General features: G+C 37.3%; 3 protein-coding genes across 6 annotated transcripts; all 3 read left to right on the forward strand.

Moving 5' to 3' along the window:
- The first annotated feature begins 765 nt into the window (after nucleotides 1–765).
- LOC112775542 (uncharacterized) lies at nucleotides 766–5,083 on the forward strand. The gene is made up of 5 exons (XM_025819239.3): nucleotides 766–1,375; nucleotides 2,178–2,892; nucleotides 3,528–3,894; nucleotides 4,234–4,623; nucleotides 4,840–5,083. Exons 1-4 carry the CDS (start codon nucleotides 1,081–1,083, stop codon nucleotides 4,282–4,284), a joined length of 1,428 nt encoding a protein of 475 aa, XP_025675024.1. The 5' UTR covers nucleotides 766–1,080; the 3' UTR covers nucleotides 4,285–4,623; nucleotides 4,840–5,083.
- Nucleotides 5,084–5,867: 784 nt separating this feature from the next.
- Nucleotides 5,868–10,300, forward strand: LOC112776356 (uncharacterized). 4 transcript variants are annotated; one of them, XM_025820502.3, is made up of 5 exons: nucleotides 5,868–6,568; nucleotides 6,692–7,400; nucleotides 9,151–9,342; nucleotides 9,511–9,877; nucleotides 10,121–10,300. In XM_025820502.3, the coding sequence occupies exons 1-4, from the start codon at nucleotides 6,334–6,336 to the stop codon at nucleotides 9,545–9,547; spliced, it is 1,173 nt and encodes a 390-aa protein (XP_025676287.1). In that variant the 5' UTR covers nucleotides 5,868–6,333; the 3' UTR covers nucleotides 9,548–9,877; nucleotides 10,121–10,300. The 4 variants fall into 4 exon arrangements, with proteins under 4 accessions (XP_025676287.1, XP_025676283.1, XP_025676284.1 ...); XM_025820498.3 differs by having other exon boundaries at nucleotides 5,901–6,568; nucleotides 8,985–9,342; XM_025820499.3 differs by having other exon boundaries at nucleotides 5,943–6,568; nucleotides 8,988–9,342.
- Nucleotides 10,301–11,930: 1,630 nt separating this feature from the next.
- Nucleotides 11,931–14,035, forward strand: LOC112778924 (uncharacterized). The gene is made up of 3 exons (XM_025823189.1): nucleotides 11,931–12,957; nucleotides 13,038–13,517; nucleotides 13,959–14,035. Exons 1-3 carry the CDS (start codon nucleotides 11,931–11,933, stop codon nucleotides 14,033–14,035), a joined length of 1,584 nt encoding a protein of 527 aa, XP_025678974.1.
- Nucleotides 14,036–24,975: the final 10,940 nt, after the last annotated feature.

Here is a 24,975-nt window from a genome sequence, read left to right on the forward strand (position 1 = left end):
GGAAAAGACAAAAAAATACAGCAGCAACAACAACAAAAGAATGACGATAAGAAAAAAATATGTGAAGAAAAAGGAACGCAAAAAAGAAGGAGGAGAATGAGGAGAAGGAACACGCAAAGAAAAAGGCGAAGAAGAAAAAGACGCTTCGTGCGTAAACGCGCGGAAAAAGAAGAAGAAGCGCGAGGGAGAAGAGTGCGTAACCTAAAATTGTTTGGATGAATTTGGATGACAAAATACTTGGATGTGGAGAGTATCTCATATAAAAAATGTAATTACAAACTAAACATATCTTTATTTTAAAAAACATTTTGCTAAGTTATTTTTCAAATGAACAAGAAAAAACACTAAATATTTTTTATTTAGAAATTAAGACGAAAGAAATTCATTAGAATGTTATTACTTTTTTTTAGAAGATTTCATTAGATTATTATTAGTGGCCCGTAAAATGTTATTCCTACAACCGTTTTAAATAACTTTGTCCATCAATTTGTCACATTGCCTCATGAAGAGTCTGTTGTGTTTTCTTTAATTAAAGGGAAAGAAGATTCTTCTCTTTTTTTCCACAAAAGAAAAATCCGTTCTTGATAATAATTAAAGAAAAAAAGTGTTTTCCCCTAATATAGGCACGTGTTTTCACGTGACCATGTTGGTATGGAACTATCAACTACTATAGTACTATGGATGGAAAAATCTGCGAAAGTTGTGACTTTTAAGAATATAGAGGGGTTACTATAGTAATTAAGAAAAGACGATACGGAAGTTTTTGTAATTTCAAGTAATTAATAATAAGAGAAGTGTGGTTAACACGTGGGAACGCAGTTGGTCAACCTGAAAGGCTAAGCCTGAAACCCTACCTCAGCTTCGCATTCATTCGCATCTTCTCAATCACTTTCTCCCATTCCAATTCCCAAATCCCAATTTCAATTCCCAACCCTAACCCTAGTTCCTATGAAATTCGTCACGCAGAACCCATCTCCGCTTTCGGGATCAAGCTCGATTCTCTAGCCTTACACAAAAGAGGGGGGAAACTCATCTTTCTCTTCTATTGCGGCGATTAAGTTTTTCTCTTCGTTCTTATTCATGGAGGGCTCTGCGGAGGATCTGGGAGCCCCGGAGTCATGGGAGGTGGCCGATTTGGACGAATCCATGAACCGTTTGAAGCTCTCTCTCTCCCGCAACAAACCTAACCTCGAACCCGGTGCTGATGATGACGATGCTCCTCCACCGCCGCAACAACCACCTCCTCCGCCTTCTTCCTCCTCTGCTTCGTCTTCGTGTTATTCTTCGGGCTCCGAGAGGGTCTCCGATGACGTCATCAACCAAGTCGATCAGTTCCTCCGTGAAGCCATTCAGAACCCTCGCGAACGCCTTTCGAGTCAGTGTTTTATTTTTTCTCTATTTTTTTGAACAAAAATCATTCAATCATTTTATGTTTAATTGTGTTGGTTTGTGATGAATCGTGTATTTTACTTAAATCCGGTTATAAGAGGAATGCAATTACTTTGTGCATTGTTGTTTTCAATTCTGAAAGAGTTGGCTGAATTTCATTTGTGATTTGTAAATTACAGTTCCTTACGTAATGCTGCAGATTATTTATATGCTTACCTAGGACACTTGTTAGTTAAGCATTAAAACAAAATGTCCTACGATGCATGCGATACGAATCCTTTAAATAGAGTCTGATATTTCTTAGGAAAATCCTTTTATCTTGATATGTTTGGAATGAAAAATAGTTGGAACTTGGAATTAATTAAGTGCATCCTGGCCCTAGCTGGCTACAAAACTCGGGAAATTTATCATTATTCCTTTGATTTCTCTCAAGTTTCTACTTCTTTATCTGTTGGTGAGATGTGTTTACTAAGCAATGATTTGCTGCATGGGCTTCTTTATTGGTTGCCGTTTTATAGAATTTTGAGGAAAATGTGCAGGAACTTATGTATATTAATATTTTTTATATTTTGAATGGTTTTATCTCTGCTATTCATCAAAAAAACACAATGAAGTATTCACAGTATGAGACATCTATGTTTTACGGGTCTTTCTGTGATGAATTTACTTGCTACTGCTCTAAACTTCTAATGGCTTTATTATTTCACTTATGAAAGCATCAGTTGAATGTTATTCAGTTATTTGTTTTGGATCTAAACTTATCAATGATTCTCATTTAATTTATCCAGTTTTGCGTATGGAGCAAGATGTTGAGAAGTTTATTCGTGATCCTAGTCAGCAGCAGCTTGAATTCCAGCAGCTCCCGACATCCTACTTGCGGTTGGCTGCACACCGGGTGGCTCAGCATTACTCATTACAGTCAATGGTTTTAATGGATAATAGCCTACCTGATGGTTCGGGGTCAAGAATTATTGTTCGCAAAACTTCTGAATGTAAGCTTCCTGCTATTCGCCTTGCAGATATACCAGTAAAGTTATCATCAGAAAACAGTGCTGTTATGAATGTGAAGGTTGCAATTAAACAGAGACCACAGAAGCGGACTCAGGTTCTCAGCAATGCAAACTCAAACTCAGCGAAGAATAATAGCTCTAAAAGTGTGGAAGAGAGAAAAGAGGAGTATAATAGGGCTCGTGCTAGGATATTTAGTTCAAGTAATAATGGCGGTGGTACTGTAGTTGGGAAGCCAGAATGTGAACCAAAGCAGGAGGATAACTCAATGAAAGGTTCCTTGGTAGTTCAACGGGTGGAAGATAAGTCTTCTTCTGTAGCTGATGTAAGTTCCAGTAGAGGCCCGGTAGAGTCTTCAACTAATACTAGTAGGGCTAGAAGTAGGACAGAGAAAGAGGCAGTTGGTAGGTACCGGCAAAGTAATAATAGGGTGGCTATATTTCGGGACCGTGAGATTGACCGCAAGGATCCTGATTATGACAGGAGCTATGATAGGTATGTGTGCCTTATACCTTTTTTTAACTGATGCATTCTCTTGCTAAAATTTATGACTTTGTTGTCCTGTTCTCCTTTCTTCAAAATACATAATTTGAATTTGATTCGGTTGCCTTTGGTGTGATTAATTTTTTTTTTCTCTTCCTAATCATATTACATGTTAAAGGACACGTAATTATTATGGGATGCAGACCTCGATTTGATGTCATTCTATCCTCTCAGTTGAAGTGTTGAAACATCAAGATGCATTGAAAATTTTCTTTTCCTTGAACCTTTTTTGTTTTTTTTTTTTCCTGAATCTGAATAAAAACACTATCAAATTCCATGTCATCACTTCTTATTCCTGTTTAGGAACATTAACAGAGGTGAGAGATTATCAGAACTTGTTATATGAAGGATTTAATTTATGTTTGTTGACTCTTTATGATATGAATATCCAATAATGAATAACAAATATCACCATTTTCAGATTTCTTTTGCAACTCTTTTATAAATATATTTTAAAATGTGTGTGTGTGTGTTTTTTTATTTTTTTATTTTTTTTTATATTTCAACTGTAAAACTCATAATTATGGTGGCTGAAATTTTGTAGAAGTATGGATTAGTCTGCTTACTTCTTCTAACTTGCATTGCAGGTACATGCAAAGGTTTGATCCTGGCTTTGGGTTCAATGGTGGGTCATACCCGATCCAGCCTATGTATACACCAGTAGTAAATTACAACACCGAGTTTCCACAGCTTGGGTCCACCCATGGACCCCAGCTTTCTACTGAACACCAACCACGACCTCTTCCGCAGCATATACCTGGGCCATGGGCAGCACAATCAACACCTGCTGGAATTGGATATGGACATCCAGAGACCATGATGTCACCATTTAATCCTAGCCAAGTTGGTGCACATCCCTCATCAACCATGTATCTGCATTCATCTCAGTATCCCTGTCAGCGCCCTGGAATGCCCTTTCTCCATCATGAACATGTTCACCAACCCTTTGCACAGGTACGATAGCCACCAAGTTCTCCAATTTGTAGATCTTTGGTTACATAAACCTCCTCACTGTACAGAGCCCAAAGGGGAATGGTCCATTTTCATGTTTGAGGCACACAATTTTTACTCTAATGGGAATTCGGCTTTTATTTTACCCTTTATCATTTCATCATCTATTAATTAATTGTATGCATCTCAAAAGTCTTGTTTGTCCCTACACGAGGGATGCATGTAAAAAAGAACCAAAGAGGTTAATTCCATTCATCTAATACGAGGTTATTTCTATTTTTGAAGAAAATGTCCCTTTGCTTTGGATCTAATTGTAAGTTATTTATGTACCCTACACTGCAGTCTCATCAACCTCCGCCTGATGCAAGTTTTGGATTGGCCCGGCCCCGGTGAGGGGCATGGGCCTTGCCTGCATCCAATCAGCTCGAGATATATGATGAAAGATGATGGGCTGCTGCAGCAGCTCCAATTATCTTTAAGCTGATTGGAATGCAGGCATGTTGACCGAGTTGGGATGGGTGGAACGCTCTGGTATTTCAGACAGGTTAACATTGATCCATTCCTCCAATCTCGGTCTACTAAGGATGCTTTGCACATCTTCCATGACCTGTCCCATTTGTGGATGTATGGCATTTTCTGAGGAGCTGTTGGGGCACACATGCTGCCGATCACGAAGAAGAGCAAATTGAGGTGTTTCTCGGCTGAAGAAGTTTGTGCTTCTCCAGGCTGAAGGTATGCTTTGCTTAACCTATACTTCAGCATATGATTCTTTCAAGTTGATTTGGTAATCATCAGTGATACTCCATCACTACTTCCAATTCAAGTTACTTGGCCCATTTTTCTTGTGTATAAACGCAATTCTAATGAAGAAACTTTTTCAAGCATAAAAGAATAAGTAAGTATCATAATTTTTAAAGATGGATGTTTCTGTTGGTTTTTTGGCCACAGCTCCCTATTTAGCTAAAGGCTAGCAGAGAAAGATGTCGACCGGTTAGTTGCCGACGGATTGCAGGAACATCTGATGCTGATGCTGAGATCTAACTGGGTTGTTTTCACGCTCTGCTCACTATGATGGATTATTCATGATTTCTTGTATTATAAAATGACTAACTTCTGATTGTATATTTCGGTTCTAATATTGCTTTATATACAATCCGATATTATCCATTTATTAGTAAACTTTTTTATTACATCTGTTTGACATCTTAATTGTTTTTTTCTTTTGAATAAATATGTGGAGTTAATAATTTTTGAACTGGAATGGTTAAAGATTTTGCTAGCTTTCCTGATTTTTGGTGTCTTTTTTGTTTTCTTTTTTATTTTAAAATAATTCATCATTATGTGCTAGTTTGAATTGGTTTTTTTAGTGAAATTTTTTTTAAAAAAAAGTATTTTTATTCCATCTAAAATTTATTTGGATACGAAAAAAGGTATTTTTATTAAAAAATAAATTATTTTTTTAAATTAGTAATATTTTACTTAAAAAAAATAAAAAAAAAAGACGTTTTTAATATTTAAAAGTTCTTTTTAAAAAAAAATTTTGTCAATTAACAAATTGGATTGTGCGCTGCGCATGGCATGGTTATGGACGGGTAACAAAGAGATTAAGAGATATAGATTAAAATAAATTTTAATATTTTGTTTGGTGCAAAGTAGAAAATAGAAATTGAAACAAGAATTTAAAAAATAAAATTAGAATTAATTAATATAAAAATTAAAACAAGAATTTAAAAAATAAAATTAGAATTAATTAATTGAAATGAAGATATTTTAAGTATAAAATATTATTAAAATTTTTTATTTCTAAAAATTTTAATCTTTTAAATTTTTTTTTTTGAAAATACTAAAATTTTAGAAATAGAAATAAAAATTTTAGTATTAATTTTTGAACTAACAAATATGATAATATCAGTCTTTCAGCCCTTGAGAATTGGTGCATGATTCAAAATCACCCTCTTCTCAAACAGTACGAGTTTGAGACTTAATTCGCGTGCAACTGTAGTACTATGAAATGAGGCAATAAATTTACCACTGAATGGGGCGACTTGGATATCAAAGAATGACTATTGAAGGATTTTAGAAAATTGAAGTTAGAAGAGTGAGTTAAATTGAAGAAAACAATATGATTAAATTGATTTTTTCTCCCAGTAGATGAAATCACCTTTTAAGTTAACCTAGAAGAATATATATAATGATATAATTTTTGTTTAAAGCATGAATATACAACAGCACAAGTGACAAGGGGAAGATGGTCTGTTGGACTTCACCATCGTGGCTGTGATGAAGCAGCGGTGCCTACTCTCGTCACTGTAATAACGTCCATTATTGATGAAACTCACGACGCAAAGAGCCACTAGGGTTTCAACCTCACACCCCACTCTGGACCCTTCTCTCATGAATCCCCCAATTCTCTAACTCATTACCAACTCTTCTTCTTCTTCCATGGAGGGCTCTGCATATGACCTGCGCCTCGGAGCCCCCCATGAGTTGGACCTCACCGATCTAGATCATTCAATGAATCGGTTGAACCTTTCTGTCTCCTCCAGCGACCCTCATCATGATCATGCTCCGCCACAGCCACAACCACCTCCTCCTACTTCCATTTCTGATGACGTCATCAACCACGTCGACCAGTTCCTCCGCGATGCCATTCACAACCCTCGTGAACGCCTTTCCGGTATCTCTCCGTCTCAGAGATTATATATGCTTTTTATTTTTATGTGAACTAGACCTAATGAAGCTCAATCTTTAATAATATATCTCACAAAACACTGATTAAAGAATTCGAGTTTAATTTCAGTATTGCGGATAGAGGAAGATATTGAGAAGTTCATTGATGATCCTAGCCAACAGCAGCTTGAATTTCACCGGCTGCCAACGTCCTATTTACGGCTGGCCGCCCACCGCGTGGCTCAGCATTACTCGCTGCCCTCGATGGTTTTAGTGGATAATACCTCCCCAGATGGTTCTGGCTCAAGAATTATCATCCACAAAACATCTGAATGCAAGATGCCGCTTGTTCGCCTCGCCGACATCCCTGTAAAACTATCATCGGAAGACAATCCTGCTGCTGTTATGAAAGTGGCCATCAAACAGAGGCCAAACAAGCAGATACAAATTCTTGGCAATGCGAATTCCAACTCAGTGAAGAGTAGCAACTCCAAAAGTATGGAAGAGAGAAAAGATGAGTATAATAGGGCTCGTGAAAGGATATTTAGTTCTAGCAGTAATGGTGCTATTGTAGGTGGGAAGCCAGAATGTGACTTGAGGAAGCAGGATAAGACTACAGTTGCTTCCTTGGGGGTTTCTAGGGTAGAAGGAAAAGCTGCTTCGGTAGCGGAGATCAATTATTGTAGAGGGCTGGTTGAGTCTTCAACTAATTGTAGCAGGTCTAGAAGTAGGACAGAGAAGGAGCAAGTTGGTAGATACAGCCAACATAATAGGGTGGCTATCTTTCGGGATCGTGAAGTTGATCGCAAGGATCCTGATTACAACAGGAGCTATGATAGGTAACTCTGGTCTTTGCCATTTTTAAATCTTCGGTAACTGGTCTGCTAGAATTTATTACCCTGTTTTCTAGTTCCCCTTGTCTTGGTGCCATGTATATCGATTTAATTGCAGTGTTATCTAGTGTTGTTATTTTGCTTGAGAAGTATCTAGTTACTAATTTTTCTCCCTTGCTCTTCCTGTAAACGCTTAAAGAACCCAAAGCATGATGCTGCAAACTTGTTAACAGTTGGTTAACAGAGTTGTTTGGGTTATACAAACTAGAAATAGCAGTGTTATGAATGTGGCCATTATGTCATAGCTCCTAATTTCTTCGTGGAATAAAGTATGTATTTTAGTTATATATAAGTTGATCATCTGGAAAGCTCGTTTTTAGAGGCATAACGAAGTTGTGTTGGGTGACTTAGACTAACAAAATAAGATAATATTAGGAAGAAATAAATTAGAGAGTTAGAGAGTCCGGGCTGCGCCTATAGAAGGAAAAATGGTAAAATTTTGTTTTAGGTATATTGGTCTCGTGCAAGAAGACATCCCTCCTTCCTCCCTGTTTTTCCAATAAAAATAAAACAATTTTACTAACAAGAAGGTGAAGAATATTACAAAGGGGAAGGAAGATGGTTTATCCTATTACAAAATAGAAAATTCAAAATAGGACAGTGAGTTCATTCTGAATTTGTACCGCACATTTCAGGGTAGATTATGATCCTCAAACTTATCATTTTGATGTTTAATTCTATTAAGCACAACTGTCCAACTAACGATTTAATGTCCGACGGAGCTTTGGTCTCCTGAATAGGTTTCAAGTCAAAAAGAGGTGTTTTCAAAATTCAAATAATGGGTTAGGAAATGAAAGCAATATTTATGAGAAAAAACCTCAGGAATCAACAGACCAAGAGCTTTCTTTGGAAAAGGAAACAAAATGATACATCTAAGAAAACCTTCTGGGATTACTACATCTGAGTTCTGAAGTGTCATTTAAATTTATGAAAAAGTTTGAGCCCCAAGATAAAATGGATCCTACAATTATGTATAGTAACCTTGGAAAATGAATTTCCAAAGGCTAGCTAGAATGAGTAGCCTGCAAAGTAGACTTGTGAAAACGCCAATAAGGAGTAAATAAGCAAGAGGCTATCTACTTATCTTAATAGACAAGGTAGAGTGAAACCAAGAGAAACATGGACAAGTGATTAAAAAGGTCTAGGCATGGTGGATATCTGGTATATAGGCCACGGTACACAAGATATAACGGTGTCATTTGGCTTATGTAGCTTATGCCACCAAATGGGAAAGGGGATTTATTCTTACTTTTGTCGTTTTGTTGGTTAAGTTGGCCAATCTAAGCCCTGAAGTTCGCAGGATAAATCATGCTTTGTAGTGGATGTTCCTGCTTCTAATGTATAATCGATCTGACTTGAGTCTTTGAATCAGATTACTTTTGTGGGATTAACGTTTCTTGTGTTTCTCACTTGTTGAAGTTTGACGTGTTTTGTATGTTCATGTCCTATCAGAATTGTAAATCTAACAAATGTAAAGGATGATATGGTTGGAGTAAGGATTAACCTGGTAATTTCTTGTAACTGGCATAGTAGGTATATGCAAAGATTTGATCCTGGGTTTGGGTTCAATGGAGGGTTTTATGCCATGCAACCAATGTATACATCAGTAGTAAATTATAATACTGAGTTTCCACAGCTTGGATCCACTCATGGACCCCAGCTTTCTTCTGAACACCATTCCCAACCTCTTCTGCAGCACATACCTGGTCCATGGGCCCCGCCATCCATACCTGGAGTGCGATATGGACATCCAGACACCATCATGCCACCATTTAATCCTAGTCATTTTCCTGGACATTCGACTATGCACTTGCATTCATCTCAATATTCTCGTCAGCAACCAGTTCCTTTCATCCATCATGATCCTGTTCACCAACCCTTTGCACAGGTATGAGTTATGACAACACCCCCTGCCCGCCCGCAGTGTCCTCAATATTTTTGTGTTTAATCCTGTGGTGATTTTGACTTCTTGTCTGTTCCTTTGAACTTTCATATTTCTAGTCTTCTTTCCCCTTTGGATCTAATTGCGTTTTTTTTTGTGTACTTGATACTGCAGTATCATCAACTACCTCCTGATGCATGTTTTGGATTGACCCGGCCCCGGTGAGGGGGCGTGGCCATGCTTTCTCCCGATCAGCCGTAGTTGTATAATGGATTCCTGCAGGTCCAGGTTTTCTTTCAGCTGATTGGATTGCTGGCATATAAGCCGAGTTGGACTGGATTGGATTTGTGTATTCTGGTATACCATTGATCCATTCGTCCATTCTTGGATTTGCTAGGATGCTACTTGCATCTTCCATAACAGTGCTCCTTCTGGGCATGTATTTCGTTCAGAGCTGTAAGAGCGCATACATATTGCCGATGACAGAATGCTTTGGGGATTAAACAGGAGCCAATACATACGGTTCTTGACTTGGATGAAGGTATGCTTTGCTTGACCTATGTTGGGTTATAAATATTTCTTGTTGCTTAAGCAGTTGTTTCCTATTTATATTTATGACGCTCATGATTTTCATTTCTTATTTGAGTAGAATACTCAGCGATAGAATATTATTCCATCACTTAACGTTCCTTTTTGTGTTTTATAATGTAGAACAGTATTGAAGTTATTCATTTTGATATAAGCATCTACATGATATTTTTCCTGGTTTCTTGATTTGGTACAGCCTGCCAAAGAGTTCACGTCGTTATCCACCGGGTTGCTTGAACATGTGATGCTGGACTGGAGCTTCTCAAGCGTTATTCACAAGTCGCTATACTTCAAAGTTTATTGTAATGAATATCATATATACAGTGTGTATAAGCTGTTATTAGTTCGTGGAGTTAAGTCCCATTTTAGTCCCTGAGATTGGCGAGTTGCACTGATTTGGTCCCCGACTTCCTAATTGCTACAACTTGGTCCTTCATATTAAAAAAAGGTGCACCAATGCAGTCCTTCGTGGATCTTCCGTCACCAAGACTCAACACTGTTAGTGACGTAGCTCAAGCCTTACCACGCTAGACATATTAAAACGACGTCGTATCAGTGTTTTAAAATAGCGGCCATGGCGGCGCCATGGCGGAATGGCGTGGCGGAATTTGACCTCGCCGCCATATGTAGGCCACCGCAACGTGCTTATCACGGCGGGGCAAAAGGCGCCGCAATTGCGGTGGCGCCATGGCGGTCCGCCATTGAGAATGGCGAAAATGGCGGGTTTTTTCGGGTTTTTTAAAAAATTTCGAGGGTGATTGGGTAATTTTGCAAAACCCTAAATGAAAGAGTTACTCACGTTCAGCCGCTGCAGTTCAAAAACGAGCCTTCCTCTCTGAACGTCAAAAACGGCTCTTTCTCTCTGTTCTCTTTCTCTCTTCTCTCTGCCTCCAATCACAGACGATCTTAGCCACTGCCCGTTGCCGTCCGTCGCCGCCTGTCGCCGCCACCTGTTGCCGTTCGTCACCGACCGTCACTGCTGGTGGTCACTGCCGCTCATCACCACAATTCCCTCTTTTTTTCTGGTTTGTAGAAGTTACCGTTCCCTTTTTTTTTTTCATTCAGTTCACTCACTTCCCTGTCTCCTTCTCCTTCTCTTCCCTCATAAACCTCTCTTCCTCCAATTCTTTTTCCTTTCAGCTCAGTTCATCATGTCAACTTCTAGACCAGCCTGTAATTCTGATGCCCCTGCCTCTACCCCTATCCCTGCCCCTACCTCTGCCTCTGCTGGCCATGCTGCTGGAACTGCTGCTCGTCCTGCAGCTGCTGTCCGTGCCACTAGGATTGATCCAGGGTGGAAATATGTTACTGCTGTAGAAGAGGGAAATACCAATGACACCATATGTAATTTTTGTGGAAAAATTACGAAAGGAGGAATTACACGGGCAAAGGAGCACTTAATGATTAAGCCTGGGAATGTTGCTGGATGTAAAATGGTCCCAAAGGATGTTATTTCTGAATTATGGGAGTTCTACAACCAGAAAAAAATCGAGGAAGACAAAGTTCTACGCCGGCAAGCACTGAGGAACAAAGTGTCAATGCTAGGGAGCTTGATTTAGATAGTTTGGGTTTTGGATTGTCAGAGGAAGATGCTCAAGGAATTGATGAAATTCCAAATCCAACTCCAATGGCAGCAACTAGAGGGGGGGGGGAGTTTTATGAGAGGTCCAATGGACTTGTTTATGAAAAGACCCGAAATTGCCATTGCAAGAAACAAAAAGGAGAAATTGAGGCAACAAAATATCAAGAAAGCATGTAATAAGGAAGCGGTTCGTAGAGTTCATCGATACATAGCCCGGTGGTTCTACCAAGCTGGGATTCCATTGAATCCAGTGAGGTTGAAGAGTTTTCAAGAAATGTTGTGGGCTGTTGGAAGCTTTGGTCCTAATTTACCTGCTCCCACTTATCATGCTCTAAGGGTGCCACTCCTTAATGAGGAATTAGAATACACCAAAGACTTGTTGAAGGGTCATAAGGAACAATGAGAAAAGTATGGCTGCTCTATTATGTCAGATGCTTGGACGGATAAGAGACAACGGAGCATTATCAATTTTCTTGTAAACTCTCCTGCTGGGACAATGTTTTTGAAGTCAATTGATGCCTCTGATTATGTGAAGACGGGTGAAAAAATGTTTGAGCTTCTTGATGGTATTGTTGAGGAAATTGGGGAGCAAAATGTTGTTCAAGTTGTAACTGACAACGAGAGCAACTATGTTCTAGCCGGTAAGTTGCTGATGGAGAAAAGACCGAATTTGTTTTGGACCCCGTGTGCTGCCCATTGTTTGGATTTGATGCTTGAAGACATTGGGAAGTTACCGTTAATCCAAAAAACCATAAAAAGTGCCATTTCTTTGGTTAGCTTCACTTATAGCCACTCTAGCACTTTATCCATGTTGAGACAATTCACAAATGGCAAGGAATTGGTGAGGCATGCAGTCACCCGATTTGCCACTTCATTTCTCTCTTTGGAAAGGCTTTATAAGGAGAAAGGAAATCTAAGAAGAATGTTCACTTCGGATGAGTGGGTAAGGAATAAGTTGTCAAGGGAGGCAAAGGGGAGGGAGGCAACAAAGATTGTTATTAGGCCCTCCTTTTGGAATCATGTCAAGTACACCCTTAAGATCATGAGGCCTCTTGTTTGGGTGCTTCGACTTGTTGATGGGGAGAAGAAGCCGCCAATGGGTTATATATATGAAGCAATGGAAAAGGCAAAGGAATGCATCATAAAAACATTTTCTAATGATGTGAGCAAATATTCTGAAGTTTTTAAAATCGTTGACAACAGATGGAATTGCCAACTTCATCGTCCGTTGCATGCAGCTGGTCATTTTCTGAATCCGGATTTGTTTTATGATAATCCTCGCATTGAATTGGATTTAGAAGTTACAAAGGGATGGTTTGAGTGCATCACTAGATTGGTGCCAAGTATAGCTGTGCAAGAGAAGATATTGGAGGAGCAAACACTATATAAGTCCGGCTATGGACTTTTTGGATCATCCTTTGCAAAATCTCAGAGGAAAAAGATTTCACCCGGTAAGATTGTTATAAATTTTACAAAACTTTATAATATTAGTTCGATTAAAGGCTTAGACAAATTTATTTTAATTTTATAGCATTTTGGTGGTGGACATATGGGCATGAAGCTCCAAACATGCGAGACCTTGCTATCAAGATCTTGAGCTTGACTTGTAGTGCTTCTGGATGTGAACGCAATTGGAGTATATTTGAGCATATTCATACTAAGAAAAGAAATAGGCTTGATCATGAAAGGATGGAGAGCTTGGTCTTCATAAAGTATAACCAACAACTCATCGAGAGGTACAACCTTAAAGATGAAGTTGACCCTATTGCACTCAATGACATTGATGAGTGTAATGAGTGGTTAGTGGGAGAAATTGGGACTGCCACCTTTCGAGATGATGATAATATGGATGAAGATGCTGATTTGGTTCATCAAGATGACAACACTTTGAGTTGGAACCTTGTTTTTGAAGCAATGGGAGGACATGAGCCTACGACACATACTAGAAGACAACAACATAGAAAAAGAAAAGAACCTGCAACTGCAAGAGGTGGTGCAAAGGGTGGACCAAGTGGGTCTAAAGCTTCAAAAAAAGGAAAAGGAAAAGCAGTAATTGTGGAAGAGGAAGAAGAACCAGAATTTGAAGATGAAGAGGATTCTGAAAATGAAGAAGAACAAGAAGAGGAGATTCAATTCAATGATACTGATTCAGAGGATGATGAGGGGGTAGAGGGATACGATAATAATCGTGTTAATTTGGATGAATTTGATGAGAGCTAGAATGTAGATGGTTTATAGTTTTTATGTTTTATGTCTTCTATTTTATGGCTTGCTTATGACTTTTGAGTTATGATTTGAACTTGATGTTATATTTATTTGCTAAATTTGCTACTATATTTGCTATATTAATTAGATGTTTTATGACTAGAAAGTTGCTTATATAGATAGATTTTATAGTTTATTATATTTGTAATTTTTCTGCATGTTTTTTTTGTACATATGTGTATTTTAGGTAATCCGCCATTTCCGTCATTTTCCGCAACGCCATCCGCTATAATTTTATGGCGGATTTTTGGCTCACCGCTATGAGCCGCCATCCGCAATAAAAACTATGCGTCGTATGCGTTTTTGCGTTAAAGAAGGTACTAAATGACGTCGTTTGAGGATTTGAACAATACTAAAACCTTACACCCCTCCCTTTTAGTATTATTCAAACGCTGAAATGACATCATTTAGTGCTTTTTTAGCGGCAAAACGTGTACGTCATTTTAATATGTCCAACGTGGTAAGATTTGAGCTATGTCACTAACGGCGTTGAGGAGTGACTATATTAGTGCAATTTTTTTAATCTGGAGGACCAAATTGTAGCAATTGAAAAGTTAGGGACCAAATCAGTGCAGTTCGCCAATCTTAAGGACCAAAATGGGGTTTAACTTTTAGTTCGTGCCTACATATACTTTAACTTGCTTTCTAGCCTTTATGCTTGTTCCGAAGGTTACCTGAAACCGGGTCACTTTTGGGCCTGGACGTGAGGTCTAGACTCTGTTGAGACAGCGTTCGACTTGTATTGGTATCGAGGTGTTGCCGTCCAAGTTCTTCGTGAGGAGGTGGGGTGGTACTTACAAGAGATTCCGATGCTTAAGTTAGCAAGGGTTTAGAGCAGGGTTTTATGTTGATTAGGATCTGAATATACCTGAGGGTGTCAATGTATTTATTTTTATTATTTAAAAGTTGATATCAAAGTCTTTGTACATTAGATTTAAGCTATTTTTGTTCTCCTAATGATGTTATGTCGGCACGATTGTTTACTTGACAGTTTAGGAATTAATCAATCAAATTTTAGAAAATAAAAAAAAGATTTCCCAACAAAATTAAGAGAACTCTTTGCTTATCTCAAATATTCTTATTCTGAAAACATAAATGGCATAACCTTCTCTCTATTAGCAACTTTTCTAGAGCCACCGATTACCTCCGAGGAACCCATGAGTGACTACCATTCTCCGAGCTAACACGTTATCTCTCCGCACCTCTTGCAGCAGTCATGTTGACTCCGACGAAACTTGAATTTAGAATCGAGAGCCACAACAGACCGAAAGAAGACACTATTTCTTCCCATTGCCTGCAGTCCCAAGAGGCACCCATTACCTCAACCAAAGGAGTCATGAGCCATTATCATTCTCCGAACCAACACTATTTTCCCCCCTCTCGTGGTTTGCATTACCCATGGTGATGTGGAACTCCGGAGGAAATCAATTGCAGAATCCAGGGCGACACCGACATTTGAATAACATTCACGGGGACATTGATAAAAGTGAAAGTGTCAGTGTAGCCAGTGGCGGAGCTTGAAACAAAATTTGGGGGGAGGGGGGCAGATAGAAGATAATTGTCAAGATGCTTTTGATATGGACTCCGTTTAAGATAAGTTCGTCTAACCTCATCTCTCTTATTTGGGTGATATTTCCAAATTTAAAGCCGTTTTCCAGGGTCTTGTTCCAAAGAATTAAGGTCAAACTCATCAGATGCAACTTTTTGAACTTTTGGAGGTTGTATCTCATTTTTTTCGTGATTTATTAAAGTAGAAAAACTATCTACAGGTGTGGATATTGTAAAAGTTATATGTTTTCCTTCTTAAATATTAGCCTTCCTCTTAAAAAATGCATCAATTCTTTAATTTTTCATGATTATTTTATATAAAAATTTGAATATATATCCTGTAAAATATGTAAAAAAGAAGTTAGAATGACAAATATTAAAATTTATAATATTTATTGAATTTTTTTTATCAATTTATACAAATACAATAATATCAATACTTATTGAATATTCTAATATCTTTTATGATATAAAAAATTAAATTAGATAAACAGTAAAATGTAAAATATAAAATAATACTAAATTACATAAATAAAAAATACCTAATTTTTTATATTTGAACTCAAAGGTAGAGAAAGTGTTGTTTATTGAATAGAGAAGAGCTGCAAAATACGAATACACTTAGTTAAGTCCAAATCTAACATGTTTTGAATATTTAAAACTAAAAATTATTGTGTAATAAAAACAAAAAATGAAGATTGAACTTTGGTATTTTAAGTCATAGCAAAGTATTTGAGCCAATTGAACTAATTTTTTATTTTTTGAAGAAATATTACTAATTTTTTTACCAAAAATTTGGGGGGCCATGACCCCTTGTCTTAACTAAGCTCCCATGAGTGTAGCAAACTTCTTACAGGTATTTTTTCTACAAGGTTTTGGATTCATTGTTTAGTCCTTTTATGCTGTTCTTCACTAACATTTTTTTTATTATATAAAAATTGATACCAACTTTTTATACAATAAGTTTAAGTCCGTGTATTTCTTTTCTAATCATGCCACATACGTAATTTTGATGATTTGGCAAAACTTAAAAATCAAGTAATAATCTTTTAGTAAAATTTTTTAGAAAAATTAAAAGAAACAACTCTTATTTATTATTATTCATTAAAACATAAAGTACTAAATAAATAAATAAATATACATTAAAAGTGTCATACTAATAATTATAAAAATTTCAGTTACAAATATTAAAATTTTACAATTCATACATGATAATAGTATATCTATTTTATTTTTTCAGGTAAGTTTAAATTTAACAGATTTTCTTACTAAATACATTCAAATATATCATAATTATAAAATTAATTCATAATTTTATATTATATTTTTGGTATTTTTTATTTTCATTTATTTTTCAAAACTAAAGTAAGTTCAAATTTGACACATATTCTTACTATGTATATTCAAATATATCATAATTATAAAATTAATATATTATATTTTTGGTGTTTTTTCATTCTTATTATTTTTTTTAATTATTTGCAAGGCAAAGAACACCATATGAAAAGACAAAGTATGACAACTAAAGCAAATAGAAGCAACAAATGAAGATGTAATTTTATACAACTCTAATATAAAAAGCCTATGCCTTTTTTAAAAATAAATACATTTAAAATTTTAAACTAATAAACTATATTTTAATTTATATTAAATAGAAGTAACAAATGAAGATGTAATTTTGTACAACTCTAATATAAAAAGCATATGTCTTATTTAAAAATAATTGAATTCAATTTTTTAAACTAATAAACTATATTTTATTTATATTACATTTTAGTTGAATAATTATGGAATTATATATAAATGATCAAATAAATTTTCTACAAAATAATTTTAATATAAATAATTCAAATTTAACATTAGTTTATATATTATTTAATCAATTTTTAAAGAATATAACACTTATTATAATACACTATATAGCATAATTAATTTACCACTCCGCGCATCGCGCGCAGGTCTCACTCTAGTTTATAATAAAATGGATAACCACCTTTTAGTGTAGTTCCACCTTTGATGGTGGGTAACCATTTCTCTTTTCTAGGGAAGTAGTAGAGATCTCCCTTCTAGATAAAAGGGAAAATATCTTAGGAGTTAGTTAGTTAGATAAATTAAGCTGAACTATTGGTGTCGCGTCTTACCTCAAAATAGGTTGGATATGTGTAGATGGGGCCAAATCTGATGGACCTTTATTCATTATGGGTTTGGCTCTATCTTGAGTCAGGGTATAAACAGTACCCCTACTAGAGTCTGGGCTTTTAATAGGTCGGACTCGAGCATTTGTAGATTCTAGCATATTAGGTCGGACACACCACCTTTCTTGAGATTAGGTCGGGTGCTCGACGTGTTTTTTCAAAAGTTCAAAACGTTGCGCCTTTTTATGACACGACATACGTTACTTTAGCAGTTACCTTGAGATTTGCGTATAATGTTATATTGGGGGTGTGAAATGATTTTTTTGCCCCTAATGCCTTATAAATATCTCAACTCCTTCTTCTTTCTTCTTTTTTGCTTCTCTGAAAACGTTTTCTCTTTCCTCTCTTTCCATCAAAAAATTTCTTTGATCTTTTCTGTAATCCCTCACTCTTTCAAGATTTTTTCATCTTGAGTTCTTGTTTGGGCGTTCGTATATTTGGAGGCTTTGGACCATATGTACTTTCCTGTTTGTTGTGCATCTTTTCTTCTTTGTTTCATTTTAAGGTTGGTGTGTTTAAACCCTGTGTTTCAGTTTCTATGTTGTAAATAATGCTCTTCATTTCTATTTTTATTGGCGCTGGCAATCATCTTTTCCAAATTTCTTGAAAACTTTGCTTTGAACTTGATTTTTATTTCGTGGTGTGAATCTAGACGTGGGGGTTTTTCCCTTGTGTTGTCCCCAAATGATACTATTTTCTCTAAAGATGGTTCCATTTTTGATGCGGTTGTGTTATTTACAAAGGGTTGTAGGTACTGTTGTATTATATCTTGAAGATGACTCGACTTCTTTAGACAAATTGTTTTGGTTATCTTGTCGACTTGTAGTGATAATATTTTCTTTTGTTGTATTGTAAGTATAGTTTTTGATGTCTTATTCAGTAATTCACAACATATCTTCTAAAGTCCTTTCTAACTTGACTTAGGTAGATATATCCGTTTTGACTCCTGTCTTGGTTATTGATAATGTAACACCCTTATTAGCCTAAGCTTTACCTTGCGTCATAAAGCAAAGATTAACCAGAGATTACGACAGTTCTAAGCTCATACATAATATATATATATATATATAGTATAATCTAGAAGCCCGATGAAGAATATAACTTAAAACAGGATTTCAAAAGCGCAAACGTACTAATGAAGCTTGTAACTTAAAGCACAAGATATAGATTTATCAAAATATAATAGTATAATATCATAAGGATCTAGCCATAGCTCGCGGAGTTTAAGCCGGCTAGCCATATACAGACCAAAAGAACCAGATAGTAAAAACAGCTTATACAAGTTTTGTTCTCTCAAATACAAGCTTCTAGGCAAAACAAAATACAAAAGTGAGAGACATATAAAAAATAAATCAAAAGACTCAAAAAGATATATGGATCCTCCGCTTCTGTCACCAACCAGACAACTCACCGAGGTGGGTTGCGACCTGCATCTGAAAAATACAACAAAGATATGGTATGAGAATCGGAGGTTCTCATTATGGTAACAGTGCCCATTGATGTAGGATATAAGACCCCGGGACGCCAAAGGCAATCCTAAGCTCCATATCCATCATAAGATTTCAAACTTAAGGCATTTTAAAACAAATAAACATAATTATATCAACTTTAACTTAAATAAACTGGGTAGTCTATCTTAGGAATTTCTACTCTAACCAAACACCGCTGTCCCACAGCCTTCACAAACCGATCCTCCATGCGATCCCATCGCCACCGCCTTCCGAACCTCCTCAATCCCAGTAGAAAACACAAATAATATACAATGCAAGTAAAACACAAGTATTGACATATAAGGCAATTAATTCAAATAGCAATTAGGCATGTTATAAAAATAGGCAAGCCATTACAATTAGACAAAGCATACAAACAGACAGAAAATGCATATGATGAATGCCTGCCCTACTGGTTGTGATATCACATTGTCGGTTCAACTGCCAACCCGACACATCTCCATGGAGACGTCGCCCTTCGGAATTCTCATATGAGAACCTCCGAGATATAGTGCCCGGATCACTGTCCAGGTACCGGCGCCTGCACGCCTATAGATCCGAAGGGATGCGAGCGGGATACTCTTGCCACAGACCTCACATCTCAATGCAAGCGGGACGAACCACCGCCCTTAAGCCACCGCCGCTACCTCGATAGGCGGGATCCAACCCCGTCCCTGCCAGGCGCATAGCGTCTCATAATCTTAGTACAAATCAGTACTTCAGTGGTTTTTCAGAAAACACTTTCAGTATACATGGTCCATCATCTCACTCAGAGTCCTTGACTCATCTCAACCACTGTAAATTCACATCTTAGTTCCGAATTCAATAGTTCCTCAATCCTCGTCTCATACATCAACCATTCATTACATAACGTCAAACCATCCTCAACACGCCAGAAACCTAGGCCTCCGTTTTCTAAGTTTTCCGATTAGTATCATCTAAAACCCCTAAGATCTTTTCCAATATTTTAAATGTCTAAAACTTGGCCCAATAGTCCCAAAATGGTGATAGAGAAGCTTACAACCTTGTTGGGAAGGTAGAATAGTTGAAAAACAAGTAAAATTTGAGAAACAGGACGTGTGCGGCCGCATAGGGGTGTGTGCGTGCGCACGTCCAGGAGATTTTTAAATGTGTGCGTACGCACAGGTGACAAAACTTACAGAATCTATTCACTCGCACAACCTGTGCCAGCGCCCTTAACAGACTGACCTTCCCAACGTGTGCGTCCGCACAGGTTGAGATTCTTCCTTAGATATGTGTGCGCACAAGCTGTGCTAGTGCTGCAAACAGAACACACTTCCCTACCTGTGCGTGCACACAGGTCAAAATTTTCGCAGGGTATGCGTGCGCACGAGGGTGTGTACTCGCACATATCAGAAATTATGAAATTCTGCAACTTTGCAGAATTTCAGATTTTTAACACCAACTTTGAATGATCATAACTTCCTCTAAAAAATTCTAATTTTAACAAACTTTATATCGATTTAAAGGGTTTTCAAAGATCTTTAATTCTAAATAAATTTCAATCAATTTCAAAAACTGAGGCAAAAGTTATGATCGAACAAAGTTCACCAAAATTTCCTTTTTACCCAAGTTTCACATATACCCAAATTTACCAAATTCACAAGCCACATCCAATTAGATCAATACCAAACTTCCACTTCCAGCACAATCTGCCCTTCTAAATCACAATACATCATTCTCAATCATCAAACACCAAGTATATGACACTAAGCTCAATTATTCCACCAACATATTTACCAACCATCAATTTATTCCTATCAATTCTCATCATCAATTTCATTCATACTTATATCAATATCCAACCACATACAATCATTCAAATCATCAAACATCATAACTCAACATCGTCATTTCCCAACAAAACAACATCAATTTTGCATACAACTTCAACCAATTATCATCAACAACCATATAAATCCAACCTATCCTATAGGTCACTAGCCTAAGTGTCCATGAATGTTATATACTACATAGAGAAAACCGAAACCATACCTTGGCCGATTCTCAATATGCGCTAAAATTACCAAATTGTCCTCAACCAAGCTTCCACAAGTTCTCAAACTCAATCAAGCCATCAATTAATCTCCAATAAGCATCAACCATCAATATTCCAAGCTATACACATTAATGTGCAATAAATTAGTACCTAGGGTTCTTAATTATTCAATTTCACAAGGGATAAGAGTGAGCTTATCTTACCCACAGTTGATTAAGACAAACCCCACTAAGTACCCGATGCTAGATTGTACCTAATTAATCAAAATCATAAGAACCACTCATTCATCATAGCCAAAAACCGAATCTGTTATAGAATGAAGAACTGGGCAAGAAATTGGAAGTTTCTTACCACTTTGTTCAAATGAAATCGAAGAGCTCGACGAGAGCTTCACGTGGCAACTGACGGCACACAAATCGGAGCTCTGGAGAGTGAGATATGGCTCCAAGAAGAAGATGATGAATAGTGAACTTTTGGAACCCTACCTCTCTTCTTTCTTTTCACGTTGCTGCTGGTGGTGTGGTGTTAAAGTGGCTGAAATGGCCACTTAATGGACTTATATAGTGTTGGGCTTGGGCCAAACTTGGGTCCGGTCCAACCTGTTAGCGTTTTTAGTCCGTTTGGCCCAACTTCGGGCCAAACTGTTAAAATTAACGCCCGGTTTTTGACTTCTAATATTTTTCTAAGGTTTTTGATTGTTTTAAATTTTTTTCACACAGTATCGGGCAGACTTGAACTGGTTCAACCGGTTCAACTGCCAATTCGCAGTTTTTCACGGTTTTTCGCAAAAAATATATTTCCTGACTCAGAAAAATCTACTGAGTCCAAAAATCATATTTAAATCCTCTGATTCTCGTTCTAACTTTTCGGTTTCTATTTTGGGGCAATTAATTATCTAATTAGGCGGTTAATTAAGCGCGGCTCTTACACTCTCCCCACCAAATAAGAAATTTTACCCTCAAAATTTGGTTTACTTATCATCTTCATTAAACGTTCCCTTAGATGTCTCTTCAACTTAAAACTACCTCTCACCATTCATCGTTTCATTCCTCCATGGCAGCCCAATTTCCTATCTACATCTTTTATTCTTATTTATAGCTCCATATTCTAACTGAATTCAAGCCTATATCGTAATTGTCCTTCTCACTCCTAGCTCCCTTCAATCGACTTCAATTCAACCCTAGCACTTCAATTCGATGCTCTCCAAATCTATACTTGGAATAAATCAGTTCCTGTTTCAATCTAAGCCCAAAGAGATCATGATCAAATATCGCAATCCTCACCTTTCAAACTCGACAATTACACTCACGTGGCATCCAATATCCAAATTAGTCATCCACCCTCAAGTTCACAACCTATCTTAATTCCTTCTAACCTTACAACTGCAATCAAACTTAGTTCTTAGAAACCTTTATTTACATTAACCGACTAAACTCTTCAAGTATTCAAGCCTAAGATATGCTTAGTCTTCGTCCTACGATGGTCACAACTATCATGTGCTATTGCATTCCATAAGCTTCCGCTGCGCTACTCTGATTTTTAGCCACTAGCTACTAACTAATCCAAATATCCAATCAAGTCATACATCCCTCATCTGATTACAAATCCTAGGCTTACTTCTGAACTCCCTCAACTTGACCCTAATAGTGTTCACGCTTATTCTAAGACTAATTCATAACTTAGTGCTTTATAAGGTCTCTATGCTTAATTCTAGTCTTAAACAATTCTCTATAGCCCAAATTACAATATTCATCAATCCCAACCATTCAACACTTTCAAAACCTAGTAACAGTTCTTATACTAGCCACAGTTTCGATACCACCCACTCAACCACACTCAATCATTTCAACACCTAAAATATTCTATCCTCCATTTTCATTACTCATTTGACAAAATCCCAAGGTCCTCAATACCACCACACCCTTTATTCCACATCTAAATGTCCAATTCATCTACAATTGCACCAATGTATACAATTCAACCTTCCTTAGACATCCTAAACAACTAATAAACTTCTACTTATCATACTAAAGTCAAATATTAAACTCATCCAAAAATTCAAGCCTAAATTTATTCTTACTTATTTTCTTCTCTTCTAATTACCTCTGCATTCAATGGTTCACCATGTGCCAAACGTCATATTAACTATCTTATGATCTACACGTGAGAACCAAAATCAAACGTGATTATCCCTAGGTAGTAGCTTAACTCCCAATTGTAGTCCTTGAGTAATTTTCTCCATCTTCATGGAGGTAGTTCCCCTTGCTCTACATCTTTAACACAAGTATAAACGCAGCATGCTCCAGATCGTGGGTCAGAGATTCCACTTCGTATGGCCTCAACCATTGCGACGCACCAACTATTACCTCCTAATGCTAAGTCGATACGCACTCTGAGACTTTCAACGAGGCATTATCGTAGATCCTAACTGGTCCCTAAGGTTCACACAACACAAGTACCGATGAGGTAGCTAATCGTTCTTTCAAACTCTGAGAGAATTACAATTCGGCGTTGGAATCAATGGAGCATTCTTGTGTATCAATTTAGCCATAGGTAACGCCATTCGTAAAAGTAAGGCTTCACATCTCCTCGTAAGATCGCACACTCACCGGTTTCATCCTTCGTGTTTAGAAGTTGCGTCCTACTGAACTAACTTATCGATGGTTGCGTCTAAGGATGGCATGTGATGCCGAATTAAGCCCAAGTTATTTGAAGGGATACCGAGCTCAAGAGAAAGCAAACAACTTCGAATGGTATCCGTAAGAAATTAAAAAGGTACATTATGTTGTGTTTAGACAAGGTTGTAGATAATAAGAAAATGCACCAGAAGGAAAAATTAGAGTGCACCCCAAGAAAGGGATTCCAAAGTAAGAATCTTTGAAGAAAACAATATGGCACATTGAATCAAAATGTGCCCCTACTGATTTTATCACTAGTCCGTGAATAAAGATGGTTTTAGGCTCATGACAAGGGGTATGAGTTTCGGGCAAAGATACATGCGAGCAATGAATAGGATTTGGAAATGTTCAGACTAATTATCAACAAGGATCGCAAAATAAGGTACTTCAACTCGGGTTACAAAAGAAAGAAAGACAAATCGCGTCACACGTATTTATTGGTAATTTCTCTCTTATTAAGCCTCCCATTACTATCCTCCTTCACTCCAGCTCCTTGCAATTGATTCATCAAGTCATCTATCCTTGGCAGCGGATACTTGTTCTTCACAGTCACTTTGTTCAACTGTTGACAATCCTTGCAGAGTTACATTCGCCACCAAGCGTACATAACCCTTAGCTACACCGTTTCTCTTTTCCTGAAGTGTTCTGCTACTTAATATCGCCAATCCTAACTCAAGTCGTTACAGCATTTCACCTGTCGTAATTCTACCGTGTCAATGCTTCCTCCCGCCTTCCGCTGTGCCGCTCTAATTAGTTGTCACTTAAGAACCCAAATCGCTTGGTTGTGCCCACCAGATTTATCTTCCCCCTTTCGTTCCTCCCGATGCTAAGTTTGGCCAACCTTAACGGCAACGTCCCATAAAATGAAACTAAGCTAAACTCTGGTCCTAAGCTTGATGTTTAGTCTAATCTTCCTAATTCCAAATCCTTGTCTCCATCATAAGCTAATAAGAAGAGTCAAGTTACAGTCCCCCACAATGTGATTAAAACTAGGTTATCAATTTCATTGTTACCTCGAGTTGGAGATCCTTAACCTCGTTACTGGGACCGATCTGCACCTTGGTCCTTTTTATAAGGACATCGTCTAGAGATATGCCCTAACAATCCGCAGCAGTAACATCCGCTGAACCCAGCCATGCATGAATTTTCCAAGTGGTATCTTCCACATCTCTGGCACCTTAACTCTTCTTGTTGAGCCCACGCCTGCTTACTTGCTCCTCTTGCCCTGTGATACTTGTCATGGTTAGTCTTTTCGATATGCCCTTGACCTTGG

This window comes from Arachis hypogaea, chromosome 19 (genome assembly GCF_003086295.3).
Source record: "Arachis hypogaea cultivar Tifrunner chromosome 19, arahy.Tifrunner.gnm2.J5K5, whole genome shotgun sequence".
In the NCBI taxonomy this organism is placed as follows: Eukaryota; Viridiplantae; Streptophyta; class Magnoliopsida; order Fabales; family Fabaceae; genus Arachis; species Arachis hypogaea.

Excerpts from the sequence above, each read along its gene's own strand:
- LOC112775542 (XM_025819239.3), top strand. The coding sequence starts at position 1,081 with ATGGAGGGCTCTGCGGAGGATCTGGGAGCCCCGGAGTCATGGGAGGTG. Across the intron at positions 1,376-2,177 it reads CCCTCGCGAACGCCTTTCGA|TTTTGCGTATGGAGCAAGAT; the intron begins GTCAGTGTTTTA and ends TAATTTATCCAG. Across the intron at positions 2,893-3,527 it reads TATGACAGGAGCTATGATAG|GTACATGCAAAGGTTTGATC; the intron begins GTATGTGTGCCT and ends CTTGCATTGCAG.
- LOC112776356 (XM_025820498.3), top strand. The coding sequence starts at position 6,334 with ATGGAGGGCTCTGCATATGACCTGCGCCTCGGAGCCCCCCATGAGTTG. Across the intron at positions 6,569-6,691 it reads CCCTCGTGAACGCCTTTCCG|TATTGCGGATAGAGGAAGAT; the intron begins GTATCTCTCCGT and ends GTTTAATTTCAG. Across the intron at positions 9,343-9,510 it reads TTCACCAACCCTTTGCACAG|TATCATCAACTACCTCCTGA; the intron begins GTATGAGTTATG and ends TTGATACTGCAG.
- LOC112778924 (XM_025823189.1), top strand. The coding sequence starts at position 11,931 with ATGTCAGATGCTTGGACGGATAAGAGACAACGGAGCATTATCAATTTT. Across the intron at positions 12,958-13,037 it reads GAGGAAAAAGATTTCACCCG|CATTTTGGTGGTGGACATAT; the intron begins GTAAGATTGTTA and ends TTAATTTTATAG. Across the intron at positions 13,518-13,958 it reads TGGTGCAAAGGGTGGACCAA|GTAATCCGCCATTTCCGTCA; the intron begins GTGGGTCTAAAG and ends TGTGTATTTTAG.